Below are 20,546 nucleotides of genomic sequence, written 5' to 3'. Positions count from 1 at the left end.
AACGAGGAATCCTCTCACATATCTGACATGGCGGATGTGTCTAATGTATCGATCCATGCTAGTGAAGGGAACCTGAGTAGGTCTCACGAGGACTCCCCATGTGAAGATGCTATACTAAGTTTGATGGGCTTTACTATACATTCCGTCCATGATTCCTTTCTTGTGCCAACCCCTCGGCAATGTTTGCCTATAAACATCTCGGCCAATCCTTTGGAAAACCTTGCTTTGATTGGGATTACCCTGGCTGCGGTAAATACTACCGTAACCAGTCTATTCAAACTGTTTCAATCTCTTGAGTTACAAATCTTGACCCAAGCTTCCCAGATTCAGCTAATAGCGGAAGGGATAGCAAAATTATCAACTACCGACTTAAACAAAAGTAAATCCCTGAATATGATAGACATGGCAGTTTGTCCCAGCTCTTCCCTAATCGGAGTAAAGGTGCCAAGAGGCCCGAGCAGCCACCAGCCAGCTCTTCCGTCGTTTGACAACATCATTTATCCTGTCCTTTCGCCTGTTTCGAAGGACATAAATGTCAATGACTCCTGGATTAGTTTAGACAGAAGTTCCAAAAAATCTCGAGCTATCGAGAATCTTAGAAGTATCGGTATTGATTCACAAAACTCGTCGAAGGTTTCAGGACATAGATTAAATGTGCCTAGAGTGAAAACATCGTCTAGAAAGAGAGCTTGTGTGGTGCATCAACCCCAGATGTTCCAACAATCTATAACCCCACACGCACTATCGTTGTTACCAGTGAAAATACCCCTTTCCCTGCCCGTTGGAGTTTCTCAGAGTCGGTCTTCTGCTTTCACAGGAAATCAGCAGAATATGTCTTCTGTAGCACCAGGTAGACAGGGAGTTACCCTAGGTGCTCCTCCTCCCTGTGGCCCAGTTGACTATGCTCCTCTGATAGAGATCATTGACTTAATTGAAACCCCTTCCACCATGGCCATAGTAACCTCATCAATGGTCCAGGCCGTAGCAGCAAATGTGGTTAGAGTCAAAAACCCCCAAGCTGCATCTATTAGTTTTGAAAGTGGTATTCCATCTAATGAAACTGGTGTACAAGATCGTATGATTCAAATAAAGGCTGCAGTCCATGCATATCTCACTGAGCGCTCAGCCTTAACTTCCTCCTCTAATTTAATGACTGTGTCGACTTTTGATCACCTAACTACCAAGTTTTCAGCCCACCCTAATAGTGATACAATGGGGGACAATGTAAACATTTCTAATGAGCTTCATAGTAAAGGGTTGAAAACATGCTCGAGAACATGTATTTGTCACAAAGTGGGTCAATTATGTATATAGAATATTGGCCAGGGCTGACATCAGTTTGGAAACTCTCATTGCAAATCCTACAAGAGCAAAGATAAAAATTCATAGATTGGACTGGACTGATACGAGAACTCAGTGTCTCGCGTATAAAGATTTTCAAGTACTAGTCTATGAGCATAAAAGACTCAAAGTGCTGGCGCTTTATTTAAATCAATCTCCCTCCCCGCAAATGAGGACAACCATTTTTTACGCTTGCGGTTTAATTTATTTCCTACGCGCGATGTTCTTTCCAGAAGAAAGTTGTTGTCGCTGAAGGAGAATTACTGTAGGTTTTGCCAGGATGTTGCAGTAAAGGAAACCCTTAAACACATCATAACTGAATGTCCGGCCTTAATTAATCTAAGAAATAATTTTTTTGAGAAGCACATGCCTTACTTTGCTGGTATACAATTGACTCTCGATGGTCTGTAATTTTATCTACTAACTCTACAGCCATTCGAATTGCTACTCACAATCTATTATTGGCCTTAAAGATAGAATCAACTATATTATCTAAGACTGTTATGGAAGCATAAGGGTTCCAAGTTTGTGGATTGCCGGCTATCCGTTTGAGTGCAGACACTATGTCATTTTTAGGATGTTTTATCTGTCGATCATGTATAGGTTGCGCAGAGATATTGTAAGTTAATTTGGTTTCAGTTGGTAAACAGGAATTCTATACTATTTATACTTAATTTAGTGGAAATGATTATGATTGATTTTACTATGTGATGTATAAGTACTCTTCTTGATCACAAATTGTGCCAAATTATTGTTTATGCATATGTATATATTATGCTTTTCCCTTTACCTTTTTTTGTTTCTCTGTTCTTCCTTTTAATTTCTTGTGACTTAATTTTTAATTTAATTTTCTAATGTATTTATTGTGTTAATGTTTAAATTAATTTTGTATAATTATTGAAAAAGTTGAATTTTTCAGCTATATTCAATAAAAATAAAAAAATAAAATAAAAAAGATGTTCTGGTAAAGAGCTGCAGAGAGGGTGGGTAGTATGCTGATGAGCATAGGGAATGGTCATATTCAGACACAGAGCAGCAGAGAGGGAATGAGGTATGTAGATGAGCACAGGGAATGGTAATACACTGATAAAGAGCTGAAGAAAAAGGGAGAGAGAGAGTGTGGTAAGCAGATAAGCATATGGAATGGTCATATTCTGACAAAGAGCAACTGAGAGGGAGTGTGGGGCGTAGATGAGCATAAGGAATGGTCATATTCTGGCAACAAGCTGAAGAAAAGAGTATGATAAGTACATTAGCATAAGGAATGTTTATATTCTCACAAAGTGGTGCAAAGAGGGAGTGTGGTATGTAGACGAGCACAGGCAATGGTCATATTCTGATGAAGAGCAGCAAAGAGGGAGTGTGGTATGTAGATGGGCATAAGGAATGGTCATATTGTGGCAAAAATCAGCAGAGAGTGAGTGTGGTATGTCGATGAGCGTTGGGGATGGTCATATTCTGAGGCGCTGCGGATAGAGAGTGTGGTGCATAGATTAGCATAGGGAATTACCCTATTCCGATAAAGAGCTGCATGAGCGTGACATTTAGGTTAGCATAGCGAATGTTAATATTCTGATGAGCTGCAGAGAGCGAGTGTGCTATGTAGATGAGTAGAGCAATTGCCATATTTAATGGTGCAGTGTTGGGGAGGATGCCCACCAAATACTTGTGCTGTCCAAAAAAACACTGACATTGTTTGATAAGACCGCAGATAGTTTGAGTCTGCATAATGAATGACTCATTGTCATGGTAGTTCCTCTTATTTTTGGGCTCTAAATATCTAAGAATGTCACACCTCGGATTTGAGCACTTTAGAGGGGTACTACCACTGATTTTAATGTAATGTGATATTAGCTGTTGTCAGAGCGAGAGTCTATTTTGCATGTGGTAGATTCCCAGGTACATTAGTTGCAGTCACTGCAGGAAAGGGGCCAGCTTAGATGCTATTTCAGAAAGGGGGTTGTCTTGTGCCAAAAATGGGACGGGCAACAAAAAAGCTGTGCAAACGCCTCATGAGCCCTTGAAACTCTTAGTTTGTCCTAGAATATTTCTTGCAATTGTTGAGCGAGTTACACATTCAATTTGTATGTTTTCTCATAACGATTAGGGTGAAAAACCAACCGGGTCCAAAGAAATCACGAACAGATCTGTGGTTATTTTCCATTCTGCCAGACTTGGGTAAATCTGCCGTTTCAGATGTATGCAAAAAACCTTTACCACTGTGCTGGTTTACTCTTAAAAAGAATCCCCAAGGGTTCCGTGTTGATACCTTTTCTCGAAGTCAGTGAAAATAGTATGCTGAGATGGAACAATGCATTAGCATTTGAAGCCCGGTCCCAGGGTTCGAACCTCTGTTGCTCTTTCCAAGACGAGCGCATTGCCCCTGAGCTATCCCCCGAGACAAAGGGGGTCATTACGACCCTGGCGCTAAGGGGTTAACGGCGCCGTAAAATGCTGCGGTGCCGTTAACCCCTTAGCGCCTAATTACCAGGTCCCTTTTCGGGACCCGACCTTTACGGCTGGTCTAGACCAGCCGTTAAAGTAGGGACCCGCAAAGGGCCTTCCGAGGTAAGTACAGTAACGCAATTTGCGGTACCATACTTACCGCCTTCCCCATTCCCATTATGCCCTATGGGGCGAAAATGGGAATGGGGAAGGGCCATGGTAAAATGGGGAAGTACCGCCCCGCCAACCTTGGAATGGGGTGGTACTTCCCCATTTCACCATGGCGGACTTGTTACAATACCGGCACCAACCATGGTGCTAATAGCGCCATGGTTTAGCGCCGGTGTTGTAATGAGGGCCAAAGTCACAAAGACAATTTCCATCAGATGGTAAAAAGCAGAGCTAATGCTTTATACCCTCGCAGCATAATATGCTCAGTTAGATGTAGGATCTGAAAGACCAGTGCCAACCGATGTTACTAGGGTTGACTTTCCCCCGGTGTATTTGCTTAAATTTGCTTTTATTCTCTTTTTAAAAATAGCTGTGAATACATGTGATACTCAGTACCGCATAAAAGCCATCACACAAACTTGCTCACTCTCTTTTTATAACGCAAGAATTAATATTATTGTATTTAGTGAGCACGGACCAGGCTTTGAGAAGCAACGGATCGCTTTACAGAGGTATACAACTATACAGATGCATAACGGAGAGCTTACAGTGTCTACAACAGTACAGATGCATAACGGAGCGCTATACAGAGGTATACAACAGTACAGATGCATAACGGAGTGCTTTTCAGAGCTAACAACAGAACAGATATACAGCGGGGCTCAGATACAGAGGAGCACAAAGGAGGGGTACAGCTGTACCAGGGTGGCAGGGAGGAGAGGGCCGGGCTTTGTCTAGCCAGTCAGGTAGCACGAGGGGCGACGCGATGGCCTAGGTGTTGAGGAGGAGAGATTCCTTGAAGAGATGGGTCTTGAGTTATTTTCTGAATTGTAGAAGCATGGTGGCGTGTCTGATGTGGATGGTGAGGAGGTTCCAGAGACTTGGGGTGTAGGCAGAGAAGGCTTGTTTTCTGGTCCTTTCCTTTTTGCTTGATGCTCTGTGGATTCAGGGCATCCTATGCTAAGGAGAAGACCACCGTGCCAATCCCAATTATGAAGAAGGAAGAGGGTGGGGTGGGGTGGGATGGAGATCAGATGGGGCCCGAGGAAAGGCAAAGCATTCAGTCAGCCCAACGTGTGGGAGGATGAGGGTGGCCTTGTTAAGGAATGCACTGGCAATTCTGCCCCCTCCTGAAAGGGGGTCTCAACACACAGTGCCTTTCCCTCTGGCCATGGAAATAATGTTGTAGTGGATATAGAGCGCTCTGTTAGCGTCAGCATATAGTATACATGTTAATGAGCAGCAGAAAGACTTACGGCTGCAGGTCTGCAGGTCCTCGTTGATGACAAAGCCTTCGGAGCATTGGCAGATGTAGGATTCGGGGGTGTTCAGGCACAACTGCTCGCAGCCATGGTTGCTCTCTGCGCAGTGGTCCACTCCTTCACGCAATCCAGCCATTCAGAAAGGAAGAAAAGGATGTACATCACAATTTGCAATTCTCATGGGCTTAAATCATTTGCCATTTTGGCCAGGAGGATTACTCCACTAGAAAAATGAGTGGCATCAGACACACAATAATAATCTTGTCCAAATGCACTGACCTTCTTCTCCAGTCTTCTCTTAATAAGGGGCCTGGGGTCACCACCATGCCTGAACGGAGGCTTAAGTGTTTGGAAAACCAAAAGCAACATAAAGCATATAGCTGTTGCGACTGTCCCCTTTGGGAGGGAACAAGCCGCAGCAGATCTAGGCCAGGATTCAGATTTTTTTTAATATTAAGGTGCATCTATGTTCAGGACATAGTCAGAGCGGATGACTTCATAACTTTTATATGCAATACAACATTTTGATTTTGAAACACAAATGGGAAAGTGTTTTGATCCTCTGGCTTCTCCTGTGGATGGACTTACTAGAAGTCCATATCATGCCTAGTGTGAAAAAGGATGTATGTCCACCTGACCAAATCTGCCTGTGGAAACTCAGGCACAAATATCTCCATTGTGGTGGCCCACCTCCGGGGAGAGGGCCTTTCTTGTCCCCTCACTGGAGGGAGGTTGGATTAACCTTACGACTCCCATATGCGCAGGTCATGGGAAGACCCACAGCTGTCTCTCTCAAAAAATGGAAGACTCCAAAATGCTGCTTCTCTCTGCAGAATGGCAGAGTCTATGGTTTAGCAGTATTTGTGCAAGGCACACCCTCGTTCAAATGCAGCCCTGCAGGCTGACCATCTCCTGTGGGTAACTGATGGAGTGTCCCCCAGAATTCTTTGATGGTAGCAGTCTCCGGCCAGACAACGCCAGGCTTCTGTATTGGACCCCTCAAGAATAATGGTCAGGACCATAAACATTCCCAGAGAGCAGGAGAGGGCATGGAGGCCTGCCTTTATTTTAGTCTTATGGAAACCTTTGGGGTGCTGGAAGGTAGCCCAGGATGTCTTCAACGAAACATCTAAAGAATATCAGGGACATTGGACACAGCCATTGTACTCCAGGGTTGGTCGATAATATCTTTGTCAACTGACATAATTTACTATCACCACTTCAGCTGATGGCCTATCACAGCACTTTGATTGGAGTAATGATATTGATAGTTATTGATGTTTCCTCTCACTTTGTCCAGAGTTTCTCCTTGTTTAACAGATCTATGGACGGGGTTACCCAGAAAAGTGACATACAGATTTTCTTTCTCCTTTACTGTGTGCTTAGTAAAAGGGGTTGCAAATGAATTTTATTTATTTATATACAGGAAGAATAATGCTCTTTTGATCACAATAGATAAGAAATCGGATTTGATGAGAAGCAGTGAGCTTCTTACAATGGGGTGTGTTTGGGGGACATCCTGACCAGGTTGTGGAGTGCAGTAAATGGAACAGTCAACGGGGACAATGCATAGGTGGACATACATAGATTAGGAACAATGAACATTGGCAATTGTTAAGTGCAGGTAGGCGGTAGGGCCAGCCGTGCTCGGGATGTGACCATGATGGATGAAGTGCTCGAGTGGAGGCAGAGGAAGTGAGGGACAGAGGCAGGTTAGAGGCGAGGAAATAAATGAGTGACCCACAGTCGACAAGCAAGGCCGCAGCCCCTCTTGGGTTGGGGGGATTATGTTCCCGACCTTCATCCTGTGCATAACGCGCTTGATGATTATTGTGGGGTTCATCTTAACTCCAGTACCACTGGGGCTAATCAACATCTGCTGCCTTTTTATACAGAAGAACAGTTATGCGATTTCTCACGAACTGTCAATGTATTAATACAACGACTATGGTTTAATGGGATGGGGCTTAACGATTTAGTTGGGCAAAAAATATGTAACACAAATTCAGTCAATCCTGTGTTGGTGGGATTTCATAAATGGAGCTCATTTACACTATTTCTAGCTACCTTTGCCACATGTGCAATTCAAACTCACACCGGGTGCCTGTTCCGGAGGCTTTAGAATGGTGCAGTGGCACAGTGCATTCTTTTTGCACCCGGGTAAATATTGCCCTGGTTCAAAGATATGTTTGCCTCGTACAAAATCCAAATGCTTTGCAAAATTCGCACGTGAATCTATGTTAATGTTTTGGAAAATTGCACCAGCAAGCAAGTAAGTAATAGCAATAGATCCTGCATGTTATAATTATAATTATTCTTTTATAACGTGCTTAATACCGGAGACCAGTTTCTAAGCGCGAGACCGGGATTGGAACCCTACTATATTATAGTACTATATATTATAGTAATATGTGTTAGGCTTAGGATTTTACAATTTAAATTAAAATTTTTAGCACTCGGAGTACAAAAGAACTTTGGAAGCCATTTCACAATCAAATGTATTGTTCAGCAAAACAATGCTATTGCCATGCAAACCCTAAAATACAATTCCTAAAATTCAAAAGGTGCCATGCACACATTCCAAGTCTGAAAAAATACAAATAACTCAAACTACGTCATTACGCGTTTTCTGGTACAAGCCCATGCCACAGCTATGAACCGAGCATCAGAAAACTTCACCTAGTTTGTGGGCGCCTATCTGGCACATACGAAAATCTAACTTAATGACGGGCCCTGATCCCGAGATTTACAAATCAGGGGTACACCCACTTCTTTCTAAAATGCTGCAATTTAGGGCAAAATAGTAGAAAGTGCAGTGTAGTTTCCGTAGGTAGGCCATCACAAACGTACACCCCGTGGGGGTTAGAGGACCCCTGCCACCTGGCTGTCAGCATTGCAACAGGTAAGACCTCCAATCAGAATTGCTTATATAAGGAGTAATTGAGGGCATAGGGTTGCCAGGAATCTGCAGAGAAGCATTGACCAAGGAGCGGGACCTCAGTGCTTCCAAAACTGGAAATTTCCTCCAGCAGATCTTGTCCACTTTTAGGACTCCCTGGACGAGCCCAATATTCATTTAAACTCGCCTTGGAAGACGCTTTCTTTAGTGCAACCAACCTGGTGAATTCGGAGATAATCACCCAAACATCTTCAATGGCCTGTCTATATATTATGGCATGGGGATTAGTCCAAAACTGCTACCAATAAAATAAGGACAACTGAGTCTCCCAATTCACAATACATAGCAAAGAAATGGGTCCCCCCTAGGAGTCCAATCAATTGGTGGAAACATTCATCGCCAGCGAGGGTCAGGGTATTAACCCTAGCAACACCCAAAGTTTCAGCTTTTTAAAGGGCACCCTAAGAGGCATGATGGGCCTGGAGTGCTTAAATGCAAGGACTCCCCCTGTAACCAGACCCAAAGTAGCAGCAGACTTGCTCATTGATTACCAGGAAAGTAGTTGGGACTGAACAATTTCCAACCGGGCCTAATATTTAACATTGCGTTTCTCTGTACACGGCAGCCATTTCCAATCAAGATCACTTTAGATTTAGAATGGTAATGATGAGATGTTTCTGCTTACAGTACTAGTGGACTGCGGCCGACAGCAGAGAATACATGGCCATTTCCATCCTGGCCAATATGTAATGATCATCCGCACATAGGAATGATGGAAGGGCTGCGCGACTGACAGCCATTTCTGATGGGGAGCTGTTGTGTACTCCTGTGTTCACCCAATAATCTTGGATGGAAACTGTATTTCACATGTACGGATGACCCTCAGGTGGGCAATCAATGAGGCCAGCTGGATGGGGTTCCAAACTCTAAAAGTAGGTCAATATGTAGGAAAATGGTGTCATGCTTATGAAAAAATGGGCACAATTCGTGTATTATCCTTCCTTGAAAATGTAAACTGTGGCTAAAAGAAAGGTTCCATATCCTTCATTCGAATTGGGATAGAGAATTCCCAAAGTCTGAATCCCATTATTCCTTGGTTAAACATCGACTTTATATTCTCAGACTGAAATGCCATTAACGTCGACACATGAAAGTATGTCTAGATGTGTGGTCTCTTTACCTTTTACACTCCCTTAGTTTAACTTTTATTTCACTTTTTCAACAGGCCGGGGGATATCTCATGACGCTCTTATTAATCTATACACCCTCCTTCATCCCACCAATTTCTCATTCTTTTCTGGTGAGTAGTTGCTTTTTCAAAATATATGTACTATTGTTATTATTAGTAATATTTTGATATTAGTTTTATTAATTCACTATTATTATAATTTTTTTGTCAAATACGTTCCGAAAAGATGCCATAGTAAAAATAATGATCTATTATTTATAATTTGTATGTAATGCTTATAAATGATTGTTCCCAATTCATAATCTTAACTCGTAACATGTACTGTTACCCTACACATAATCCCAAACCTCAATTTTTTTTTATTTTTTTTTAATCCTGGTAGTAACTTTTTTTAGGCATTGACATATAGGGTCTGATTCATGGAAGTATTTTATAATGGCGCAATCCCATAGGAAAACGTTCCATGAATCAGCCCCAGAGTTATAGAACATTTACCAAAAGCAAATATTTTTCTAAGGGTAAGCCATTATCAGTGACAATTTGTCTGTATGCTAGTGAGGGAGCCAGGCCTGGCTATTGGCTTGTTGCTGTCTGGTTGAAAATAGCGTGATATCCGCCTAGATTGAAAAAAAAATGAGGATAAGAAGAAAATGGTCCACATTATGAGTTGGGTGGTAACAGTAAAAATCTGTGGTATTTCGAAATGTCGTCCATTCCTAGCCCCGCCTGATTATATTCCAGGTGGAATTACTGTGTGTGGTTTTACAACAAGATCAGTGCATGCAGAAATTACCGCTATACTATGGGTTCAACAAGCCTCAAAATGTACCTCCATTTTTTATTTTCATTCATGAGGTGGAGGTAAAACATTTTAAAACTCCCCAGAAGTTGGTAAACTGTTTTTCGCTTACTGAAGAAAAACACACTTCATTTCCATCAACGCCTCCAAAAAACCCTTTGTATTTGGACTAGCAAATAGGGAACGTGTTGGCATCTCAGACGCCCACCTTCTCACCACCTTTGCCATGGAATGCACAAGTGCATGAGAATTGACGCTATTTTGCATTTAAAAGGACTGGGAAAAAGCTGCATGGTGCGCTACTCGATGCAACTCATTCCATCCTGAAAACGAGGGGTTAAATAGAAAAACAATGCGTGCAGATTTCAACAAGCGCAGCCTGGGGGGATCTCTGGAAATCCACACCCGTGACCAGCAATGCGGCAGACTTTTCTAAAGGAGCTGGATTTCGAGAAAGCAAAATGTGTTTTCCCCATGAAGGATTTGCTTTCAGAAATTCTCCAAATTTACAATGAGGGCCAATATATTGTCATCAATCAATCCATCCCAATCACTGGCAGCTGCCCTTGCCATCATAGCCCTGGTGCTTTTTCACAAGGCACTACCAATTCTTTTTATGAAAAGTTGAATGTTTTTGGCATTCACAGCATGTAGAGGATAATGTCAAACACGGTATCGCACCAAAATACCAAACAAGAAAATCCCGAACACAAAAAGGCCGAATTTCGAAGTTCACACGCAATTATACGTGGGGGCGTGTGTTGGGGTAATGAAAATTTAAGGGGAGTATTGGAAGGGGCTGCGTGGGGTCTCACCCAGCAGATAATTGCAGTGACATGTGGGAAAACAAATTCGACATTTTCGTGTTAGGGATTTTTTTGTTCATAGTAATCAGACAGATCCGTCATACACTGCTCACCATAACCAATAGCGAGGCGTTTCAATAGCAGTGAAAGTAACGAGACAGCACGTACTGGTCAGTTTCGATAAATCAACCAACTACAGCTGGATGTTCACCCCAGTCATCTTGAGAGAGCTGAGCTGCTGAGCTAGCCAGCCCCCATGCTATCCTGCTGGCGCTTGTCGCACAGATGTTATAAATCTATTCTTTGCACAGTGAAACCCTGCCTCTCCTTCTAAACTCTAACGACTTGGACATACACTGACAAACACACGGACATCCGACAGGAATTCAGTCAAATGAATATTCTTTGGCAAGACGAATAATCCAAAAACGCACTTCTGTGTCTGTGTGTGAGATGCCAAAAGAGGTTTTAAAGCATGGATCCAGGAAATAGAATCAGAGAGGTTTCCCCTTTGTTGCACTTGTGGTTGGATGGCAATCCCGTTTAGCATCGTTCCCAACACCACTTAAGTACTCTTGACATTCCAGTGAACACTGTTGACTTTAAGGCAAATTTAATTAAAAAGAAATGTCATACAGTATGTCTGTTTATTAAACATTTCCATTAACGTAGTAGTGCACGTTGACTGCAACTGTGTGGATGATACAATACTTTTTAAGCAATAATGTCACATTCTGATGTCTGATCTCAATTATATTAGGCCGAGGGCCGTTATTACCTAGTGATGACCCGAGGAGGATGGCATTATTGCTATTCAACCCAAAGAGGGTACACTACCCTCTCCCTGCTAAAGGGGGACTCGGGTGTGCTAGCTGGGATGGGGATTGTCTGTTTGGCTAGGTTTCTGGGGATGACTTACTGCCCTGATGTGGAACTTGGGGTTGGCTGGGTGGTCCACACGGGCTCTGCCTGCCGCATCATGGCCTGCCTTTCAGCCTCTCTCTGGGGTAAAAGAACTCAGGCGTGTCTCTTCAGGCAGCTGGTGTACAGATTGGTGGGTGGTCGGGTAGGCGGGTGGTTGAGGAGGCGGGGATGCTGGCTCCACCCTTAGGACCCCATCCTTAGGATGCTTCCAGTTCTGGTTTGGAGCTCAGAGCTGGCAAGTGCTTTCCTTTGGGCGTCCTCTTTCTGCTTGTCACGTCCTGCCCCAAAGGTGCCCTCCTTTAGCCCATCTGTTATGAACTCTAGGACAGTGGAGTCCTTGCTCCCAGTCCTAATTAAAGGTCCCTCTCTTTCCTTCTGTAGGTTTATATGGATTACCTGCACCTTTGCGGGGAGAGCCGTTTGTGGTCTCCCCATATTTCGATTCCCTTTAAAGAGGCAGGAGGTTCTGTGGAACGCAATGTCACAAGCCCCTGCCCTCCGCATGTGGCATGTTGGGAGTAGCCATAGTATCTTCCCTATCATGGCCCAATGCCCAGCATCACATGACCTGTGGTGACACCCGGCCCCATGGCGACCCCATTACCCACCAACACAAATGTGCACGGGGCTTCATCACAGACTGCTCACGCTTATTTGTCTCTTCGTTCCCTATGTTCTTATCACTAACATCCATGAACCTGTCATTTAGCCCATCTTTTACAATTGATCTGCTGCATGTGATTTAAACAAGAGTCATATCAATTATTCGCCTTTGTTTGTAATGATTTGTACACATCACGGAATGTATTCCTCAGGGAGCAGGGTCTCTCTATCCCTTTTCCTCTAATCAACACATTTCTGCCCTTGCCACCCAGTATAGATCATTGGTCAGGCCTTACAAGTCATCATTATCCACTCTTTAGTCACCAATCACATTGGCTTCTGTTTGTTTGCAGGGCTTGTCTTTGGGACTCATTACATATGTGGGAGGAATGGCAAAACAGGTGGTATTTCCGAATACTGCAGATTTTATCGTCTGCCCAATTGGGGTTTTGCAGACCATAGAAAAAATGCTTGCTTGTCATTGGAGGTTTCACCTCTGCTCACAATCGTGGTAATGAGGGATTACCAAAAGGCACAATAATACCAAAAGTCCCCAATGAAGTCCTTGGGGACTTTAGAATGGGGAGGAACCAAAACCCACAGTTAGGTGATGAATTACCATTGCCCCAAATTCAGATTAGTGGTACCAGCGCTGTTAATACTGCCAAACTCATAATGAGGCCCTTTCGGATTTTTCACTTTGGAGATACTCTCCAATATCAAATGGGAACCACATTTCATAATGGCCACTCTTGATGTCAAGACATCATATACATCAATAGAGCATGAACTAGCCATAACAAGCATGGGGTTCCTCCTCAATCACGAGTCAGCATCGCATCTAAACCAAGTGGAAATGACCAAAGCCTTCCTCAAATTCTCTCTCACAAATAACATATTCATATTTAATGGAGAATACTTCAAACAAACCAAGGGGAACGCAATGGGAGCCAGCTATGCTCCAGCTCTAGCTAATTGCTTCATGCATTCCTATGAGCAACAGCATGCAATGAAAGAAGAGAAATACACCAGGCTCATTGTCAACTGGGCACGATTCATAGATTACATCATCTTAATATGGAAAGGAACCAAAGAAGAACTCAATGAATATATGAATTACCTGAATACTAATAAATATGGCATTGAATTTACCAGCCACACCAGCTCGGCACAAATTGACTTCCTAGATCTCAGGAATGAGATAGAAGAGAATAAAATCACAACCAGAACTTATCGCAAGCCAACGGAGGTCAACTCCACCCTGCATGCACAGAGTTGCCACAGAAAGAGTGTTATACGCAACATCCCCAAAGGAGAATACATCCGAGCAAGAAGAAACTGTAACACAGAAAAATTCTTCAATGAAGAATGCGATCTACTGGACCGTAGATTTAGATGTCGGGGCTACTCCACTGAAAACTTGGCGCAAGCAAGGGAACAAGCTCGCCATCTTGAAAGATCGACTCTACTCTCACCCAAACCAAATAGACATGATGACAAACCTATGATTAGATTTGTAACAAGATATAACAAAGACAGCTATGCACTCCAAAAAATCCTGACCAAGCACTGGGGGCTACTTCGCATGGATGAACACATCAAGCCACAATTGGAAACATACCCTAGCATGTCATTTAGCAGAGCACCAACTCTCAGGAACTTACTGAGCCCCTCCTTTCTTTCGGATAAACATATCAAAGCACAGGACTGGCTCAGCAAACTCACACCAATAGGCTTCACAAGATGCGGGACATGCTCAATGTGCAAATATGCAACTCCGACTAAATGTGCTGAATTTATGGGCTGCCCAACTTTCAATATCACATAGCACATCAATTGCAAAAGTAAATTTGTGATATATGCAATTATCTGTGTATGCAAGAAAATATACATATGTAGCACCATCAGAGAAACACGCTTCAGGATAAGAGAACATATGAACAGTATATATTCACAAGATCCGAAACTACCGCTGGCCAACCACTGGCAGAGGAATCACCAGATGGACAACAAAAGTGAGATCAGGTTCATCGGACTCAAGACTGTCCGGCTGGGCCCCAGAGAAGGAGACAGAATCCAAAAGCTGAGACAAGATGAAGCACGAATGATCTGTCCTTTCAGATGTGTCAAAAATGGCTTAAACAAAGATCATGACCTCAATGTTTTCCTGTAACCTCCTCTCTAATCTGCTCCCAACATATCACTTGGCTATTTTCTGGGGCGTTCACACCACCCAGCATTTTTACTGAGCCCCACACACATTGACACATATTCTACATCCTAGGACTTCACTCCCATCATACAGGGATCACACCTTGGGCAGGACCTTAACTATATTCATACCTTTACTCAGCAGGCTCAACCATCAGTCCCACATGGACCGCTCCACAGCCCACCGTACCGTGCACTGGGACCGCTATCCCATCAGGATCCAGGCATTATTGAACTGGTTTATCCTCCTTGCCCAAATTAGGCCCACACCCAGGCACAGCGAACTGGGCCACCACACCCAGTAGGCCTATGGTATTACTCCATGGCACTCATACCATTGCTCATAATATAGGCATAGCCCTTTTTCCTGATCACACCCTTCTATTTGGGTTTATTCCAGAAAGCCTAGCACTCTCCCATTCCATGATCCCCCCCCTCCACTCCCGTTGGCCCGCCCCAAGGCCAAGTACAATTACGGCTTTCAGTAATCAGACCAGGCGAATACTTCTCAAACGCCTCACTAGTCCACCAAGCTTGCGCGCTGGTATCATCTGACGCACATGCGTGGGAAGTCCGCCAAGCGAACGCTACACTATCGTGCATGCGCTGGTGTCCACATTACGTGACATATTGCATGCGTGATTAAATAAGTATGGCGGCGCCCGGCATTACAGCAGGAACGCGACAGAGCACCCAGGACGCTCAACCTCGGACTCCAGGTAAGCGCCCACATCCCCACGGAACGAGGGAGACACTGCCCCGCCACACATGGGCTTTGCACCAGCTATATAGCTTGCAGCCATTAACCTCCTTCTCTCTCACCTCATTAATCTCGGCAACTGAGACCAAAACGGTTTCTTTTTAGATAATCAAATTGTCCTAATTAACACCCATGCTCCAAATAGGCTTGGCTTTACCAACCCTTAAGTGACCTCACCCCCATGGCACAAGCACCAAATGGCAGTTCAACCAACATGGGCTCCCCCAACCATGCTCGCTGCCCAGCCATACCCCCACTGGATGCAACTCACCTACCAATCCATCACTCTCTATTAAACCCCTCTCTAGGGCCCAACAGGAGCCAAGACTGCCACAAGGACAGCCTTCAACAACTGAACCAGGACCCCAATGAGGGCTCACAGAAATTCACACATGGTAAGAGGTACACCATGTCCCTCCCCCCATTACGATTTGCACATTAACCCAAATCTTTTGCTATCTCTTTTCCGTTTCTTCCTCCATTTTCTTCCAACTGGCATCTAATTCACAATGTAATTCAAACTGTTTATAATGCTATGATTCTCAAACTGTCACAATGTTTCCACGTCACCCCAACACCACAATGTTTGACTATTGTACAACTATCATGTCACGATATTGTCACATTTTACACATCACCTGGCACTATTGAATTTTGATCAGCCTTGAGAAAGACCCCCAGGGTCGAAACACGTGTCGGCTGACCGAATTGGTACATCAAGTCCTAATAGTGTTTCTTAAACACTGACAATTGTATTAAAAAAACCACCCAAGAAAATCACCAAATAAAAAACGAATTGCTTCGTACCTACCAGAGTGTTGGAACTAATCATTGCAGCAAATCCAAGCAAGATATCCAGGAGTAAAAACTCTTTACCTAGTTCAGATATTCTCTCCACCATAAGAAAGAGATATTTTGCCATCAATGCTTTGTTTTTCTCGGATAGTCTTAGTGCAAAGGGTGCGTTTTTGAGGGGTGCGAGGGGGATCTCCCTGGGATCAGTAGTATTTCAGGAGCCTGTTTTTTAATAGTGGATGTTCCAGAGTTCTTAACAGCAAGGCCGCACAATGCAACATATATAAATAATACCCGATAGCTCACCAGAAGTCAGCGCATGGGCAAGACCTTCTTGTGGTAATGACGTGATCAACAATGGACGTCATCAGCAGCTCAGCCGATGGTGACATCATTTCATAAAAATCACAAGGGTAGCAGATGCTATTTTGCAATGGTCTTTACTGCCCAATCACATCACAGGGAGTGACATCATCAGATGATCCTTGACCACACGAAGAGACCAGTGAGTGTATTTAAACAATAGTTGTTGACATCTTGAGGCTGCACCATGTTAATAAATAGGTTCTGATAACCGGCACAAACATTTTCTATCAAAACAAAAAAAAGTCAAAGGCATATTTACTTTTAATTGCTTGGCAGTCAGAATGTCTAAATCACACTGGTGATGGGGTGGTTGCCTTAGTCGGAAGCCCCTTCACTGGACCCACCCCGATCGCTCCTACCTCTGCTCTTGAGCGAATATACAGCAAACCTTTATCCTGTCCACCTTTGAAACTGGAAACGCTCATTACAAAGTATAGAGAAGCAGGCTCCCCCCTACTGTGTGCAGAGGAGAGGGCACCCCCTACGGTGTCCACAGGAGTGAACACCCCTACTGTGTCCAAAGGAGATGCTACCCCTGATCATGTACAGGGGAGGGGACATCTCTACGGAGAAGTTGAGAAAGAGAAACCTCTTGGATGGGCCCACAGAACTGGCATCATCAAAGATGAGACACCCACCATTTATAATTTAACGGATGCGTCACACAGTAAGGAGTAATATGGTGGAGTTAGCATGAAAGACGAGCACTTTTTGTGTGGCCAAACAAAACGCACAATCACAATATTTCAGCATTTTAGTAAAGATGCTTTACAGAGAATTACTAGTTTGAATACATCCCAGAAATTAGCTCTTGATAAACACCTTAATTACTTAATTACTGCATTTCTTTTTACTGGTAATAAAATGTAAAGCCAGCAATATTTGCTTATCATATTTGCTTTAACTATGATGCCCAGTCATGAATGCCATGCTAGAGAAATACAAATAACCAGATTGGATGCAGCAATGTAGTCATCTCTAGCCACGCAACAACATTTATTATGTTTGAATGATACATGCTGTTATTTGGCTAGGATGGACTGCATTGCTGCAGCCAGTCTGGTAATTTTTTCTTACTGTGGCACTGGCATGTCATTTTTTACTGGGCATCATCGTTAAAGCACCCATAATTGTTATGTGGCTAGATGGACCTACATTGCAGCATCCAGTCTGGTTCTGTTTTCTTCCTGTGGTATGGCATTTTCTACTAGACATCGAGGGTAAACTGAACATGTTGAGTGTTATTACATGGCTAGGTTGGCCTACATTGGTGCAGCTAGTCTGGATATATCTTGTAACTGTGGCATGGCATTCTTTTCTGGCAAAGCCAACAGGAGCAGGTGTATCTTAAAGGGTATTTCTGGCATGCATTGGTGCAGCCTGCATGGACATGTATGAGTACAGCCAGAAGAAAAATGTTTTTATGCAGGCATATATTGTGGGCAAAGTCATCATCAAAATGAGTTGGAAAATGCTCTTTGCGATGTTGGTTACTTGCATTTATTGGATTTTTTCATTGCTACCCTACAAAACCAATTGTAAACGATGTGGCTTTTGGCCCCATTTTTTAACAGAAATTATGCTGCAAAATGCAACATTTTAACTCAATATTTGAAAGATTTTTCGCCCCTGGGTTGCTTTAGGCTCTCTCGCTACACTCAGTTGCTTACGCCCTTCTAATTAAAAAAATCACCAGCTGCAAATGAGCAGCACCCGGAGTATGGTATTTACTGGTGGCTTTTGGGCAGGGAACAATACTTACGTTACAGTCTCTTCAGTGAATATAGGAATTTTAGGCTCCTGGTTTTATAGTATACAATTTTTGTACATTTCCGTCTGTCTTTATCAATATTTATTTTCTTGTAATTTATTCTGAATTCATCTACATTCAATTTTTGTTCCATAAATGAAATGTGTTGCAAATAGTGTTTTTCCACATGTATTTAAATGAAATATGGCTGTTTTGTGACACTTAGAAGGGAGCTATCCATGATCGAGGACAGTTCTGTTCTCCTCTTTAATGCAACTGGGTTTCCATTTGCTTAAAACAAATCACACACACATAGAAATCCACATAAAATAACATTTTCTTCACATCTTGACTACAAATGGCGACATTTTCAGACAGTCAGCGTTTCAATTTTTTTCTTGCAAATCGGTACCCTCATGGAGCTGGTCTGCAGCAGATCAAATCCTCAATTCTTACCTTCCACAGCGCACTTGGGCGCACAGACACGCGGTATCCAGTCATAGCATCGAATGCCAAAGCATCGAATGCCAAACCATCTAGAAAAAAGCGTCCAAAAAAAAGCATCCAATGCAGTTTATTTTAAGGTAAAGGGTTTATTTTGGGTCTTTAAAGGTTACAAAAAGGGTTGGGGGGACCCCCCATTAAAGAAAAAAGTTTTAAAAAAGCATTCAATGCTTTTGAAGGCATGAAGGCATACACGCATAGCCCTGTCCTCCTCCTATGCAATCACTTGCCTATCTTAATCTTCCTATCCTTTCCTGGAAACGTTTTCTAACTTCTTTTTTCAACTCCCACCTTTTGCATTGATGGCAGGCAATGATCACAGTGATGCACAAGGAAGGCAGAGCTGACACAGAGTGCACCAGGTTCAGGCAATCACGCTTTATGTGAAAGTAATTGCCAATAGGCTACAGGGGATGTCGAGAACTCTAAATAAAGTGTTTCCAGCTGGCATTGTACAGGGCTGAAAAGAGATCCAAAAATCTGCCTGCTTCTTGAAATCAGACATTTGTATAAGGTTGTACACAAATCGATTGCAGACATATTGATAAACGCAGCAGGGATGTCTTTGGGGATCGCCAGGGGTCACAACCATAACCCCTGTGGTCTTCCTTACTACCCCTGCTGTCTCCCTTGCTACCACGTATTAAAGAACTATATATATATATGTGTATATACATATATATATAAATGTATATATATATATCAGTGAAAAAACTTTGTTAAAGGGACGTTATGGTTCCAAGTAAAACCGAAAAACCCTTGAAATTCGCCAGTTATGGTAAGCTAAGCAACCATAACTCGCACCACCACCGTGCACTGCTAAGACTAACACCCAGGACATCAAAGATGACATCACAAATGTCATTGATGACATCACTGATGACATCACATGTCTGGCTCACTATGTTTTCTTTTGCTGACATATCTAGGCCAAATGGTTTTCTTCAGTAAGAGTCAGAAACTAAATACTTTATTTTATTTGTAGACATATCCTTCTAGTAGGTTCTTACAGTAATTCCCTTAGAGTACAGTCACATCATATGAAACATATACATATGGGAAAAAACAAGCTTGAAAGACAGCAATCCTTTTTGTGCATAAAGATAATCACTAGACTTATGAGCACGTTCTGATAGTTCTGTTTTTTTTATGGCTGTCCTTTCCCTGTATATGGTCATATTTGTATACATTGTACTCACACTACTTTCCTTAGGGTCCAATCACATCAAGTGATACATATACATAGGGTAAATAGCAGCTTTGAAACAGAGCAATCATTTATTTGCATGAAACTAATCAGTTAAGTTATGAATTGTTTCTGCTACTACTTGTGCTTTTTTGCTAACTTCACTTTCCCTGTATATACCCATATTGGTATGTGTTCTTGTGTCTTTGTGTTTTGTATATAGTAATGCAATTATGTAATACATGGGTTTTATTAGCTACTTATTACATATTTCACAGTACACAAAAATCTATTAAGAAAACAATTATCATTTCATTATTCAACATATTACCATTACGAATATCATACCTTCATCTTGTACGCTGCACACAATGTTATGTTTCTGTATGAGTAGCTTAGTATACTAGATAGAACCCCATAATAGGATGCTATTTATATCAATGCATCGTTCAATGCACTTATTAGGGTATATTTCTTGCAATGATTCTTGACACTTTTTTCGCAACATAATAAGAATCCCTTCTACACATATTTC

At 42.7% G+C, this 20,546-nt stretch overlaps 1 protein-coding gene across 2 annotated transcripts in view; it reads right to left on the bottom strand.

Annotated features, from left to right (window-relative positions):
• Nucleotides 1-20,546, bottom strand: part of MATN2 (matrilin 2) — a 606,908-nt gene that overhangs the window by 173,545 nt on the left and 412,817 nt on the right. For both annotated transcript variants that reach the window (XM_069621407.1, XM_069621408.1), the window contains exon 9: nucleotides 5,214-5,336. In XM_069621407.1, coding sequence (XP_069477508.1) covers nucleotides 5,214-5,336 — 123 coding nt within the window. The remainder of the gene's footprint in view (nucleotides 1-5,213; nucleotides 5,337-20,546) is intronic.

The sequence above is a fragment of the Ambystoma mexicanum genome, chromosome 5q (genome assembly GCF_040938575.1).
Source record: "Ambystoma mexicanum isolate Mex_15411 chromosome 5q, UKY_AmexF1_1, whole genome shotgun sequence".
NCBI classification, from domain to species: domain Eukaryota; kingdom Metazoa; phylum Chordata; class Amphibia; order Caudata; family Ambystomatidae; genus Ambystoma; species Ambystoma mexicanum.
The sequence above is the reverse complement of the archived record's forward strand: the minus strand, read 5'-3'. Positions and strand labels throughout refer to the sequence as shown.